We start from the raw sequence: 15451 nt of genomic DNA, 5'->3' as shown, positions 1-15451 counted from the left end.
TGTACTTTCAGTGAATGTAATGCATGACATGTTTAAAAATTCAGAGTATAAAGGGGTATGCAAGTGGTTACCTCATCTTCAGAGGCAACTATTCTTAGTGGTTTCTTTCAAGGAGACACCTTAATGGGCATGCTATTTTGATACCAATTTTGTTAGTCATGTTGTTTTTCTAGAATTAAAGAGGATGTATTGTCGTGGTTTCTTTGTATGTACCTTTGCAGAAAAATACATGTCGTGAGATGTGTAGAATAGTACAGAAAGAATAATTAGTATTATGAAGAAATACTTCAAATAAGTTATTTCAGAAGGTTTCCGTGTCATTTTGCATTCATTAGATGACATTAGTATTTCTTCCTCCAACCCTTCTTACTCATTATTGCTTGGATTTGCTCTTCTGCCTGTGCCACCCTGGAAAGTAACTGCAATATAAATTGATCTCCTGAAAAAAAGGGCTACTGGTAATTTACAAGTAAAAAATATAGGTGATTTTTGGAGCTTTGGGCTCCAGACTCCTGATTCTGTTTTGGACAAGTCTCATTTGAGCCCTGGTATAAGACAAGGAGTTAAAGGCACTGTAGGTGCTAAATATGCTGCTCATTCTTCTGCCAAAATGAGTTGGGACACATGGCTAGAGTTTGAGGGAGAGTTGGGAGTCTTATATCAGTTGAAGCTCAGTATCTTATTCTTTGATGTTCTTTTATGCACAGAAATACCCACCCAGTGCAACTACACTACACTTTGAATTTTATGCAGACCCTGGGGCCGAGGTCAAAATCGAGAAAAGGGTGAGTCTCATTCAGACTTGTTCTGATACAGTCTGCAATCTACCATAATTCAGTTTGACTTTTCTAGATCATCTCCTTTTTAAATAAGAAAATGTGTTGAGTTGCATTGTTGCCCTCCCAATCTAAGTATATCTAGCAGCTTCTTTAGGAGTAAGTAATTACGTACTTATAGAGCTCTGCTCTGATAGAATTGGGTCTTAACTTACATAGTGGCTATAATTTATTTGGTCATAATTCATATGACCAAAAGATAGGACTCCTATATAGGATATTGCTGTGTCTTGTGTTTTTCTTACAGCCCCAATAGAGAGTACTGATAGTTCAGGTTTCTCTACTTAAGCCAATCCGCAAGAAGTCTCTCTATTATGTTACACATAGGATGCTCTTCTACCTATAATATTTAATAAATAGTCTTTCTACATTAATGTTGCCTTGTAAACAACTCAAAGTGTGTTTCATGGGTACAATCTTTGCTGTGAATACTAAAGCTGTGGAGATTAAGCCAGTTGAGGATTAATAAGGAAAGAAGAATATGAAATGTGCCTGGATTTTGGCATTATTCTTTAATATATTGGTTTTGAAGAAGCTTTCTTGTTAATATTCTATATGTAAAGTGGGTGTTTTGGAGGACTTGAAAGTTACCTTGAGTTTTTAAGAATGAATGGCTCATGAAACATGGTGGAGAGAACTAGAGTGCTTAGCGACTCCTGACGGCTCTCTTGTCTTTTTAATTTCAGACAACTAGTAACACACTACATTACATTCACATAGAGCAACTTGACAAGGTAAGAAGGATCTTCAGTAGCTAGTTGTTTATTGTTTGACTGACTTCTTATTTCTAACTGTATTTTTTTTTCCTAATGCAGATTTCAGAAAGCCCTTCTGAAATCATGGAGTCCCTTACCAAAATGTACAGCATTCCTAAGGATAAGCAGGTATATGTCCAAAAAATGTCCATGTGTTAGTTGGCCAAATAGACTAATAGACCATGTGCTAGGGGTCATGCATAGCAGAAAGCCTGTCATTTTTTGAGTCAGACCATAGTTAATTAGGTTCTCTGTGCTTTTAGGTTCCTCATCTTTTATAAGACCAACATTTAATAATTTATTGTTAGAAGATTTTGAGGAAAATGTAAACTAACTCATTATGCATATCAAAATAGTGGTACATTTCTCAACATTTTGTATTTATGAGAAAATGTTAATTGTGTTAATTTTTTCTGCTCATTTTGGCAGTGGTCAAATACTTGTGCTAAATTTCCCCTGTTTATCACCTATAGATTTAATGATGGTTCTTGGCTTACCTTGAGGTGTTAGACTTTGGTGAATCCCAGTTTTGTCATTCCCATTTTTTTTTTGTTTGTTTTAGTTTTGTTTCGTTTTTTTATTAAGCTCAAATTGGATGGTGTAAACTCAGCTTGGTACTTTAGCAAAATAGCAACAGTAACCATGTTACCAACCACACCATTAGGAAAGAAACCAGAAAGAATGTTCACCTTTCCCAGTGATTTCCTAATACAGGCCTTCTCTCTGTATAGATGCTGTTATTTACACACATACGGCTGGCCCATGGCTTTTCTAATCACAGGAAGCGATTACAAGCTGTTCAGGCCAGACTGCATGCGATATCTATATTAGGTAAGAGAAAAACACTATAATTAACTGATCCTAATTGAGCAGTTTGAACTTGGTTTCCCTTGAACTTCATCCCTCTTTTTTGCAATGAGGCTTAATTGTAGTTTCCTAGGTGGCAGCTTTAATTAAAAAATCACCAGCATTCCCAGGGTTCACTGTAGTCATTCATCATTGTTGAACTCCTTGAAGTTGTACTAGAAGAAGATAGGATATGATATGAACCTTGTTGACGTGCCACATAGGTGTTGTCTTTTTTTAAAAAAAATAATGTATAAATGCATAGTCATCTCCCACTGGTCCCTGCTCTTCTTGATGCTGTTTCATCTTCCTATCTCCCATCCTCATAGTGGTACGATTTTAAAGTAAGTGAGAAATTATTCATTAAATAGTTAATACTGTATACCTAACTGCTTTTATGGTGGGGTACTGGGATGGAAAACATGGCATTTGGAATCAGTCCTGGACTTTTACCCTGATTTTGCAGATTATTAGCCAAATGTTTATCCTCTCAGCCTCAGTTTTATTTTATATTTGTATAATACTTAAAGTTATAGGCTGGTCTGAGGTTTAAATGAAAACCTGGAAAACAACCTCATGCAGGCAAGGCATGTAGAAAAAGACAACTGCAGTTATTACCTACCTTCATTATGTTTTTACTTGTTGTTCTTATAAACTATGCGTTTCTTTCCATAAAATTTCTTCTCTCATACTTTTAGTCATACCCAGCATAACTAACTTCTGGCATATTAATGGGTGCTCAGGAAATGTTTGTTGAAAACTAAATGAATGAATTCTAATAAATCATGTTTGTTTTAACTTTAGGGGATTGTGTTCAGTATTACCTTGCTGTGGAATTGATTGAAAGTGGATTACATTCATTCTCAAGTTTTACTCTAGTATCACATAAATTTATAACTTACTCTGCAATAGTCCATTAATTCTCTTTTTTATAACATACATTAGTGTTTTCAGTAAAAACAGAAGCATATTAAAAGGCTAAATGGAAGCCTGTGTTCAAGGCATAGTGGAGTTATATCAAATAGTGATGTTATGAAAAATTAACCCCTCTTTTCCCTACTTCCATCCCCAAATGTCATTGTTCAAGATCACTGATACTTTTTAATTGAGGGATCTATGGATAGGGTAGATATGTAGAGCTTATCTCACCATAGTTGATACAGTTCTCTTGAATTCAGTGATTCTGTCCTCCATTGAGGACACAGAATTTGTTGAAAGAGAATTCTTTCCCAGAACCTTTCCAGAAGATTTGTTGTTAAGCAGTGGCTTAACCCTGCCTTGTTGCTTAAAAGTGTTTGTTTCTCCCTTTGCAGTGTATTCCAATGCCTTGCAGGAATCAGCAAACAGTATCTTGTATAATGGGTTGATAGAGGAGTTGGTAGATGTCCTTCAGATAACAGATAAGCAGCTTATGGTAAGTATTAATAATCTCTTTTACATATAAACCTCATAACAATTTGCCTTTTTGTTTTTCCCTGGGGATTTGAGCTTGGGATATTATTGTACTTTATTTCAGGATATTATTATATTTTATTTATGACCTTTTTGACACATCCTCTGTTTACTTTGTACTCTTAAAGGAGATCAAAGCTGCTTCATTACGAACATTAACATCAATTGTACATTTGGAAAGAACACCCAAACTCAGCAGTATTATTGACTGTACTGGAACTGCCTCCTACCATGGATTTTTACCTGTACTTGTGCGGAACTGTATCCAGGCCATGATTGGTATGTTTTGATGGTGATTATCCTAAGCAAGAAAAGGATCCTGCCCTTTGATTTTTTTGGCTTGGTTTAATATTCTGTCAGCTTAACACCAAATTGTGAGCTTATTCTTTGTCTCCCTCTCTCAAACTCCCTTGTAGATCCTTCCATGGATCCATATCCTCACCAGTTTGCCACTGCTCTCTTCTCTTTTTTATACCATCTGGCTAGCTACGATGCTGGTGGTGAAGCCTTGGTCTCCTGTGGAATGATGGAAGCCTTACTAAAGGTACTCTTCTTTTTAAAAATTCATTTGTGAGGAAATCTACTTAGAGTATAGAATTGTACATTTTGAATGTTTCACACTGAGATCAGATAAGACATTGCCACGTTAGCATCATGTTAGGAAATACCCTGATGAGAATGTATTTTAAGGTACTTTGTAAATTGTGCTGCAATAGTAGTAGCCTTTAGTATGTGCTGAGCACTGGGCACCAACTTTTTTCTCCCTATATTATTTAATTCTGTTAATTAATTGATGTTCACATTACTTCAAGCAGGTTGAGTTCCAGAAGAAATGGGGCTATCATTGGCAAGAACAAAAAGTAGAACACATGCCTTCCCCCAATACCCCCTAAGTGCATGTTTATAAAAGAATGCAATTTTTACCGCTTTGTTAATTTTTTTTTTTCCCCTCTTCATTTCTCCCTGGTAGGTCATAAAGTTTCTTGGTGATGAACAGGACCAGATAACATTTGTCACAAGAGCCGTCAGAGTGGTTGACCTCATCACTAACCTGGACATGGCAGCTTTTCAGTCCCATAGTGGACTTTCTATCTTCATTTATAGACTTGAGGTACTGTTATCCAAGGAGCACTCTGCATAGGGTTTGTATACTGTGAGAACTGAGTCTAGAAATTATGCTAATCACTTAAAAGAACCACCTTATCTCTTTTTTGTTTAGAAACCAATTCTGTAACCTGCCTGTGGTGTTCTTCATTATTGTTTTTTCTAATTCTTGAAAAAAAAAACATACAGAATTTTCTTATTTTTCCTTGTTTGTAGCATGAAGTAGATTTATGCCGAAAAGAATGTCCATTTGTGATCAAGCCAAAGATCCAGAGACCCAGTACCACCCAAGAAGGAGAAGAAATGGAAACTGATATGGATGGTAATTAACTTATTAAGTCAACATTTTTGTTCTTTGTATTTTCCTGATTACCATTCTAATTTTAATTCTCTCTCCTAAACTATAAAGTACACAACTCACTTGCATATGTATTTCCATCAACAAAATTTTTAAAGTGATTTGCAAGTAGTTTTTCACAAGGATGATCAGAAAAGGAAAGTGCAAGTTATTTGAAGTTGAATTGGAATGTAAAGCAGATAGGGAGCTGCATTAGACTTGTATAGTGGTTCTAATAATATTTTTACTTATTGGTTCATTATATTATTATTCCCATTAAAATATTCTATGGGACTAGGAGTATCTTTTTGTTCACTGCTGTACAGTACCTGATATATCCTAGGAGTTTAATAATGTGTTTTGTAAGATGCATGCATAATATGTAAACTCTAAAATGAGACCTTCATCTGGCGATTTTGAAAAGAGAAAGAAGAGGTGAAAATGTTATTGGGTAGGGAACAACTTTTATCATAAAATCAGAAAGACATGAGAAGATATTCTTAATCTAATTTATTATGCATCTTTAAAAACACTCCAAATGCATAGTTTAATTAGTGCCAAAAAGAAAAACTTTTCCCCAAAATTACTTTATTAGAATTTAAATTAATTTGTCTTAATTATCTGGGTTGTCATTACATATATCTATTACCATGCTTATGATAAAGGTATTAGAATTCATAATGATTCCATATTTTACAGTAAATATCTATTGGATGCTGTTCCCTTTTTTTCTGATTTTATATCTGCATTGTTGCTGTTGCTAAAAGCCCCCTTGCCCTTTTTTTTTCTAGTCTATTGGGTGCCAGTTGGCATTCATAGTTCATGGGTAAGATCCCAGAGTGTTGAGTAAAGTGTTACATCTACCATCCGGTATGTTATAGGTGACTATTTTAAGGTTCACAGTTCATTATATATCACTGGTTATCAAAATTTAGTAAGCAGAATAATAATAAGTGCTTGCTAAAGTTTCAGACCCCATCAGCAATGATTCATTAGGTTTCTAATTGGAAATCTACATATTTAATAACTAGTCCTCAGTTGGATCTGTACTCTTAGAAGAACTTTATATAGTCAGTGAAAAACAGATATCTAAGCAAGAAGTTATTGCTTTTCATATTATGTGCATATGTTTGAAGAAATTATTTTACAATGTAAACAAATATTTTTATACATAAACAGTGGCTTATCACAATGGAATTTTACTATGTATATAAATAGTAAGAAATGATTATCTCTACTCATTGAAATCATTTTGTTCAGGTGTGTAAAGTATAAATGAAACTAGCTACAAGTTTGGTGTTCTTTTCAGATATTTATCTTTCCATGTTTGCTTTTTTAATCACAGGAAGATGAGATCATAAATATACTCTTCAATTTGCATTGTTCATTCAGTGTATCATAGACTTCCTTTCATATCAGTATATTGAATATTAATGTCCCAATGGCTTTTATTTTAATTACCTTCCTTCAAAAACCTCTGCTTATTATCTACTACCTACAAGTAGTATAAGAAATTGCATGTTTTACCTGTCACTTCCCTCTAACTCAATTTGGTGAGAAATATTGAAGAACTTCTTTTGCATGATTGTTTTTAATTTATATGTTTTGAATAAATTGTGATGTTAAACACCTTTCTATTTGTGGATAACTTTTTTCACAAACTTTTTTCGTTTTGGGGTTCAATATCCTAATCCTTCTTAATTTGTTCTTCAGTTGCAGATGTGACTATGGAAAGCAGTCCAGGCTCTTCCATATCTATGGAGCACCGGCTGGAAATTGAATTAAGGGCATCAAGTTCCAACAGCAGTACTAGCATCTCTGGTCCTGGTCCTGGCCCTGGCCCCGGTTCCGGTCCTGGCCCTGGCCCCCGTCCTGGTGCGTAGGCACTTAAATACATAGTCTTTCAGTGACTGATTTGTTGAACAAGTCAAGAAGAAAGCTTTAGAGGGAGCTTATTAAGTGGTACATTGAGAGGTTAGCTTCCTAAGACTGTGCATGTTACTTCACCTTCTGGTGTTCCATTTTATTATAATAACGTGTCTTATATAGCATTTTATAGTTTTCTAACAGTTCACACATTGATTATCAAATGAACTCTGTTGGAGGGCAGATAATATCCAAAATAGTAACTGTGTAAGGCTCAAAACTGAATATTTTTACTTGGTAATTTTTCCTTTTTACTTAGACTTCTAATTTTATACTGCTCTTATGCCATCCTTGGTGATTAACTTTTCCATTTTCAATATATTCTTCCCAAAATGTGGTGACTTCACTTCTAATACCTGCTACTTTGGCTGTGGTAGATATAGGTTTCTTAGAACTTGTGTTATGTGCCTGCTCATAATGGTTTAATGATTCAGCATAATTCTCTTGCCTTTTTCCCTCATCAGGAGTCCAGTGTATTCCACAAAGAGCAGCACTTCTCAAATCCATGTTGAATTTCCTCAAGAAGGCCATTCAAGACCCTGCTTTCTCAGATGGCATACGGCATGGTATTTGATTCTAGATGCTTTTTTCAAAGGATGTTTGTCTCTTACAAAAGATTGTGGTTTTTTTTTTTCCTACTCTTCTGACACCTGCTCTAAATGGCAAGCTTAGGAAAAGGCCATATCATTTTGAAGCTTTTAGTTGTTTGGTATCACTTTTCTTAGATCTGAGAGTTGTTTAGTTATTTTCATAATGATTAACATACACTCCCACACCACCTTTTTTCCCCTCTTTTTCTAGCTTTGCACTTTCATTCCACTACCCATCTCTCACATTCTCTATGTCTTTGTTCTCTTCTTGACCCAGTGTTAGCAAGTTGATTGCATGGATGATGAAAAAAATAATAGCTTGAGAAGACAAGTAGGGAACATTAGGTCAGAATCAAAACGAACTCTGTTTACCACAGTTTAACACATTTCTCAATTATCTCTAGTCCTATAGTACTCCCAGACTAATCATATACTCTTTAATGTTAACTTTTTTCTTAGTGATGGATGGTTCTCTGCCTACCTCCCTAAAACACATCATCAGCAATGCAGAATACTATGGCCCATCACTCTTCCTCCTTGGTAAGTGGAATTGAGAGTTGGTTTTACTGAGCTGGGATAACATGACAGAACTCTTTCTGTTTCATATATACTTAGAGGCAATCACTTGTAATAAAAAGTATTACTGTACATTTGGCTTATGTTATGCTGTATTTGTACTTTAGTGTGCTATACAAAAAGAAAACATGGCTCTATTTAATTATTAATTCCTAACATTAGTGTGGGAAATCCAGATGGAATAATTCTAGTCTCATAATTGAATTTCAGACTCTCAAACTGTGATAGAGAAAATTTTTTCACACTATAGAAAACGCAATTTTAGAGTATATGGATACTTCCTAGTTATTTGCCAACAAAAAAAGTCTTTGACATGACATTCCTGTTAAAATCTGACTTTTTTAAATAACAAATGTTTATTGAGCATTTTAAATATTTGGGATGTTGTGCTAGAATTCTAGAATTCTCCTTAAAAATCTAATGGGGACCTGTGGTTGTGGCTCAGTGGCAGAGCACTTGCCTAGCATGTATGAGGCGCTGGGTTTGATTCTTAGCGCCACATTAAAAAATTAAGGTACTAAAAATGAAAAAGTGTGCAGGTGTGGCTGTCTCAATGGTTAAATGCCCCTGGGTTCGATCCCTGGTACCAAAAAAATTAATAAATAAAATTATATTTTTAAAACAAATAATGATATTTAGGGAAAATATGGAAATACTAAAAGTCTCCTTATACTATAGTTGTGGGTTGTTTGAGGAAGTTTTCTTATATTGTAGCATCTCCACCTGGACATGGAACCTCTCCAAGGTTAGATTCGATGGCAAAACTCAGGACTAGTCCTTTGTTATGATTTTTTTAAAAAAAAAAATTTAGTACACAGGTGGGGAAATTCAAGGTCAGGGGCAGGGATGGTGGCATGGTTTGGGAGAATGTCCAGAACTGAGAGAAAGTAAGTGCCCGGGTAATGGTCGTTTTTGCTTTTGTTTTTTCGTTTAATGGAAAGTTTAAGAGGTGGTAAGAGGACACTTGTGCTTCTTAGGTGTGAATGTGGAGCATGTGAGTCCTATCAAGATAATGAAGGAGGAAATTGAAACTTAGAGCACCAAGTCCAATATATTATTGAAGGTCCACATTTCCTCCCCTGTGGTCTTCTTAATTCATCTCTTGACATTTGAATTACTACAGCAACCCTCCTGTAAATAATACTTGGACCAAATTTACAAAGGCAACTCAAAGTAATGAGGCTAGTAGATGTTGTTTTCTTTTTTCTTTTTTTTATTATTAGTTGTTCAAAACATTACAAAGCTCTTGACATATTTCATACATTTGATTCAAGCGGATTATGAACTCCCATTTTTACCCTGTATACAGATTGCAGAATCACATCGGTTACACATCCACTTTTTTACATACTGCCATACTAGTGTATGTTGTATTCTGCTGCCCTTCCTATCCTCTACTATCCCCCCTCCCCTCCCATCTTCTCTCTCTAGTAGATGTTGTTTTAGCTCTATAAATGATAGTAAAAAGCCCTTCACATAGGTAGGAAGAGATGGCCAGGAAGAGAAATAAAAGGGTATCTTTGAATCTCTTGGAATATTTTAATAATCAGCTGTTTTGGTTTGTTGTCTTACTTATTGAACTTTTAGACCATCTTTTCTCAGTTATTATAAGAGGAAGTCCCTTTAAGGTACATGTTCCAGCTTGAAATGCCAGTGGGTGATTTGTTGCCAGTGTGGTTTTTTTTGTTGTTGTTGTTGATTTGCCTAGCCTTGTGCATGCTAGACAAGTGCTTTACCACTGAGCTGCATCCCCCCCCCCCCCGCCCTATTGCCAGTCTGTTTTCTCAGTTGTCATAGTAAATCTATTGTTTTGTCCCATATTGAGGGCTTCTAAGGCCTGTACTTTGTGGTTTATACAATGTACCAGAAGTTGTGACATTGTCTGAGTGACCTCTATGAGGTGAGTGTGTGTTACAGAATTTGATTGTGAGCCCATTACTGCAAAGGTAGAGATGAGGGGCTTTGCATATAGTTCAGTTGGTAGAGTGCTTTCCCGCATGCACAAGGCCCTGCTTCAATCCCCAGCATCATGATAAATAAATAAGTAAATAAATAAATAAGTAGAGATTATTCCCAGTGTTATAGGTAAAAAGATGGCCAAGTGCCCCTTTTGTGGCAAGAAATGATGAAACAGCTATACTTTCTAGTTGGATCTAATGGGTTCTAGGTACTAAATGGCTATAGACACAGGTTAGGTTGTATAAGCTAGAAGGAAAGAGTATTCTTATGAGTAGCATGTATGACAGTATTGAGCAGGAATTGTGACACAGAATTGGTAGCTCAATACAGGTGGGAAGGTCTAGTTTTTAGCGAGTGAATTTATATTAGGATAGATATTCAAGGATAAAATTGTCTCAATAGGGAGACATCATTGTTTTATGTTATCAATTGGTGGGAGAGTATAGGAAGGTCCTGGAGTTCAGGAATAGGAAATTAATGAGTAAGTGTATGGTTAGTTCAGTGTCCTGGTGTGATAATTTTGTGTTGAAACCCAGCCAGTAAAAATTTTTACTCCTTCTCCTTAATGCCCAACCCCTGGCTCTTCTACACTACCTACCTTTATCCTCTTTACTGTTTTCTCTTTAACCTCCCCAACTGCCTTTTGCTTGCCTCCTAATCTTACCCCTTACATTGTCTGTTCAGGTCTGCTTATGCTATTTCTAGCCTAATTTATGACACTTGCCATCGTGGTTTTTATACATCCCTTAACCTGAGAGATTGACAACTTGTTGTAAATATTAAAGACTTCAAGGGGGTAATACTTGAATGTATTAAGTGCTTGCCTTGGCTAGGGTACCTTTTAACATTGATGGAGGTCTAAGGCTCAGATGACATTCTCTGATACTATTATAGATAATGTTTGTCAGGTTAAGGAATGTAGATGTGTGTAGTGATTATAGAATTGTGGGGAGAGTCAATTGTGAGCTTTCAACTGTGAAATTTGGAGCTGATGACTGGAGTTATGATATGTGATGTGGAACAGTTTAGGAGCAGTTAACATTGTGGGGTGGGTCAGCATGGAGGTTGGCCCTATAGTTGTACTGAAATCATCATCTAGAATGCTTTGGTATGATAGGTTGATAGGAGTCCTGGGCTAGGCCCAAAACCTCGGTGCAGATTTCTATACTTTTGAGAAACTATTACAAAAGTAGCCGAAGATGAACACTCCTTTGGCTGTAGAGTTATGGAGTAATTTATTTCTCTTACCCAACTGGGATCACAACATGGTCAAAAAGCAGCCAAACGAGAATCCCAGACCTAGGCCGTGAGGCATAGACTGGTGAACCAGAGCCAAAATATTCCACAGCGATATTTTTAGGCCTGTGGTATATAGATTTTAGAATGCTAGAGGTGCTGTGTCTCATGGGTATTAACAGGTCTTGCCATTCCAGCTTCTCTTGTGTCTTCCCATTCAAAATTTGTGTAATAAACTGGATCCAGAACTAGCATCAAAAATATTTTGAAATGTTGGTGCAGGAAAGTAATTTAAGTTGTTCCTTTCCTCTTTGGAAGAAGCAATTTTTGATACCAGGCAGGTATCAAGACCTACATTTCTTGAGAAGTAGAAAGCTCCTGTTATCAAACCTTTACAATTAACATGTTAGGAAAGGACTGTGACATATCTCATGGCATAAAAAATAGTCTTAGTAGGGTGAGGGCCCTAATTTTCATTGGGACTGGTTTTATTATCCAGTCTCAGTCCAAGCACTAGTACATCATGGATTGAAACACAATCAAAAGAAGCAAAAGAAGGGAGAGGTGTCATTAAAGTGAATGAGAGTTCACAGTAACTAAGGCAGTGGGCAATGGAGGAAACCATTTAGGAGACCATTATCCATTTTGCAAATTTAAAGGGTGTCTGTCCTTGATTGGACCGTATGTCTCTGTTAGGCTTGCTGTCTGTGGACAGTAAGATAGATCAAATTAATGCCTTGTTTTAAGGCCCATGCACAGACTTAATGAACAGGAAAGTGTGTACCCTGATCAGAGTCATTGGAATCAGGAAGTCCAACTGGCACGAACCTTTGTTGCAGTCGAATTGTGAGGGCATAGTGATTTGTGCCAGGGTATTGGGGCAATGGCTTGATTAAATTGTTTTGCAAAGGAGAGAGATGTTTACCCATTGAAACATTCCTGTTGGCAATTCTTTCAGTGGCAGGATGGCACAATATCACATTGGGAGGTTAAAGGTTGGATAGGGTCAATGGTATGGGGATGCCATTGTCATTTAGTCCAGAATTTAAGGGCTCAGGATGTGATGGCCAGAGATCTCCATGGACCCATTGAACCAAGGGCCAGGATAGATATTATGTGTTTATCTGAAAAATGTGAGCAATTGTCCAGCTATGACATTAAAATGAGTTTCCTCTGTGGGAGCCTTGATGTGAGCTGAGACATGGGAGACTTACTGGAATGTGTGAAGTATGAGAAGCAATATATTCCCAGCGTGGAAGGCACTAAAGGAAATGATCCTGAATTTGACAACTATTCTGAGCTCACTGACCTATACCAGTCTGGTTATAGATCTGCTTGTAGAAAACAGCAGCTCTTACTTCAGTTCTCTCACTTGTGATTGGTGTCATTGCCATATGTAAAATAAACAGACTTTGTTTTTATATTGAATTTTCTATACAATAAAGGTACATCCCTCTGCTTTTGTGTCCAGCCCAGATACTGAAACCCTCCTGAACCCCCAAGTCACCAAGGCTCCTATGAAGTCAAAAGCATAAAACTGAATCCCCATTCATTTAGTTTGGGCCTTAGGCTATAATTTACTTTGTCTGTTCTTCACATTTTAAGATTTTTCAAGTATTTAATCTAGCTTTAAGTTCTTTCCAGCAGAACGACTTCTTATATTAATATGTTTCTTTATCTTGGATAATTTCTATAGTTGTGTTGTTCATGTTTTCCAATGTTTCTCTTAAAATCTATTTTTTTTAAGTTAATGTGTTTTCCTTTATTCACATTGTCTGAGCCTTTTTATTCCAGTTTTTTGTAATGGTTACCCTCATTTGGGGGTGGGGGGGGGCTTTAAACTTTTTAGATTTCTTACCATGTCTTCTGCCAGACAGGACAAAATAAAACCTTTAGCCTGCCTTTAAACTCTCTTCTACTACTAATACTATTACTACTTCCCCCCTCTCCCCGCCCTTAACTTTCACTCTCTTGGATTCATTTTTAATTTTATTCTATTATACATCCTTGAGTTATTTTAAAATGTTATATTGTTCTTTAAGAATTTACCTATTTTCTATTGCTGCTTATTGTAGATAACCATCTTGTTTAGACTGGTCCCTGTTCTTTTGTAGGGTACTTGGCCTTTTCTCTCTGAAAAATCTTTGGCATTTTCTCTTTATCCTTGGACTTTACAAATTTTACCAGGATGTATTTAGTTCTGCCATTATGTTTTCATTCCTCTCACAGAGCATTACTAGATAAACTCTTTTTAAAAAATAATTTTTGAATATATTTTTATGCTTCTGGAAGTTTTCTTCAACTTTGATGTTTGATTCTACCCAGTCTTGATTGCTTTGTATATGTGTACATCTTTACTTTTAATTATAATTCTTGGTGAACTAGTAATATTTTCAAATAATTTTTTAAATTGTTAATGGATCGTTTATTTTATTTATTTATATACGGTACTAAGAATTGGACCCAGTGCCTTGACACATGCTAGGCAAGTGCTCTACCACTGAGCCATAACCCCAGCCCAAGTTTTTAAAGAGAATATAAACTGTCCCACAAATGACATACATTATGGTATCATTGTAGTTGGATCCCTTTTGGGGGGCAAAGGGGATGCTGGGGATTGAACCCAATGGTACTTTACCACTGAGATACACCCCAGCACCTTTTAATTTCACCGTATTGCCAAGGCTGGCCTCAAACTTTAGATCCTCTGGCCTCTGCCTCCCAAGTAGCTGGAATTCCAGGTGTGCACCACCATGCCTGGCTAGACCTCTAGTAGAATGCTAATTTTAGTTCATACTCACTTTTAGTAATTATAGAGTTCATACATTTATACAGTCAATGAGAAGGTGTGTTGAATACTGGTAGAAACCTAAAAAAGATGTGAGGGGGGAAAAAAAGAAACCTAAAAAAGGCAATCAAGAATCGCAAAGGCCATTGACAATTGGTAGTTTCCAATAGTTGTCATGTGTCTGCTATTTCACTGGAATTTGTGATAAATGAAACTATCTTGAAATGAAAATCCTATGGTTTCTGTTAGATTTTAGGCTTCACCATAAACAAGTTCGTTTATTATATGTTTTATCGATGTTATGTTTAAGCACTTTGTTAGGTTTTAAAATCTTAAGTATGGTGGTCTTAATTGTATACACAATGTAAGTTTTATGGTGTTGAATTGGTTAGGTTAATATGTATTCCAAGGATTCTTAAAAGCGCTGTTGGTAATTTAAAAATTACTGAATATTACTAAATAACTTTTTTTTTTTTTGATAACAAGGATATAAGAGTGCTTTATATCCGAAGCCCCCTTTTTTTTTTTTTCAGACAGGATTTCTCTGAGTTGCTTAGGACTTTACTAAATTGCTGAGGCTGGCCTCAAACTTATAAACCTCCTGTCTCAGCTTCCCAAGTTACTGGGATTACAGGCATGTGCCACTGTGGCTAGTCTGAATAACCTTTTCTGCAGTATGCTTTGTATGTGTTAATCAGTTAAATTTGTATTTGTTTTAACTCAGCAAATTTGCATCTTAATCTTTTTCCCCACTTGTGCTGACAAAGGATCTGTATTTAGACTTATCAGTTTTCACATTAACTGGATCAATTTATATACATAGTAAGACATTTATTTAGTGGAATGCTATGTAGGCATTCAAAATTGAATGGGTTGGTGAACTGTGTATACTGCCATTGAAAACAAAGGAAATTATATAACATACATATGTAAAAATATGCCTGTAAAAATCTTGAAGGGTAGTTACTAAATTCTTAATTGTGATTTATCTCCAATGTAGTTGTGTTAGGAATTTTCATTTCATAGTAAGCACAAGAGACTAAATT

The 15451-nt window shown here is 35.9% G+C and overlaps 1 protein-coding gene across 11 annotated transcripts in view; it reads left to right on the top strand.

The window, feature by feature from the left end:
- Positions 1-15451, top strand: part of Huwe1 (HECT, UBA and WWE domain containing E3 ubiquitin protein ligase 1) — a 144142-nt gene that overhangs the window by 57761 nt on the left and 70930 nt on the right. For all 11 annotated transcript variants that reach the window (XM_071606515.1, XM_071606518.1, XM_071606517.1 and 8 more), the window contains 12 exons: positions 708-785; positions 1523-1570; positions 1652-1720; positions 2323-2422; positions 3751-3851; positions 4018-4168; positions 4306-4433; positions 4860-5000; positions 5210-5315; positions 7044-7205; positions 7721-7822; positions 8306-8386. In XM_071606515.1, coding sequence (XP_071462616.1) covers positions 708-785; positions 1523-1570; positions 1652-1720; positions 2323-2422; positions 3751-3851; positions 4018-4168; positions 4306-4433; positions 4860-5000; positions 5210-5315; positions 7044-7205; positions 7721-7822; positions 8306-8386 — 1267 coding nt within the window. The remainder of the gene's footprint in view (positions 1-707; positions 786-1522; positions 1571-1651; positions 1721-2322; positions 2423-3750; positions 3852-4017; positions 4169-4305; positions 4434-4859; positions 5001-5209; positions 5316-7043; positions 7206-7720; positions 7823-8305; positions 8387-15451) is intronic.

The sequence above is a fragment of the Marmota flaviventris genome, chromosome X (assembly GCF_047511675.1).
Source record: "Marmota flaviventris isolate mMarFla1 chromosome X, mMarFla1.hap1, whole genome shotgun sequence".
Classification (NCBI taxonomy): Eukaryota; Metazoa; Chordata; class Mammalia; order Rodentia; family Sciuridae; genus Marmota; species Marmota flaviventris.
This window is presented reverse-complemented; position numbering and strand designations above follow the sequence as displayed.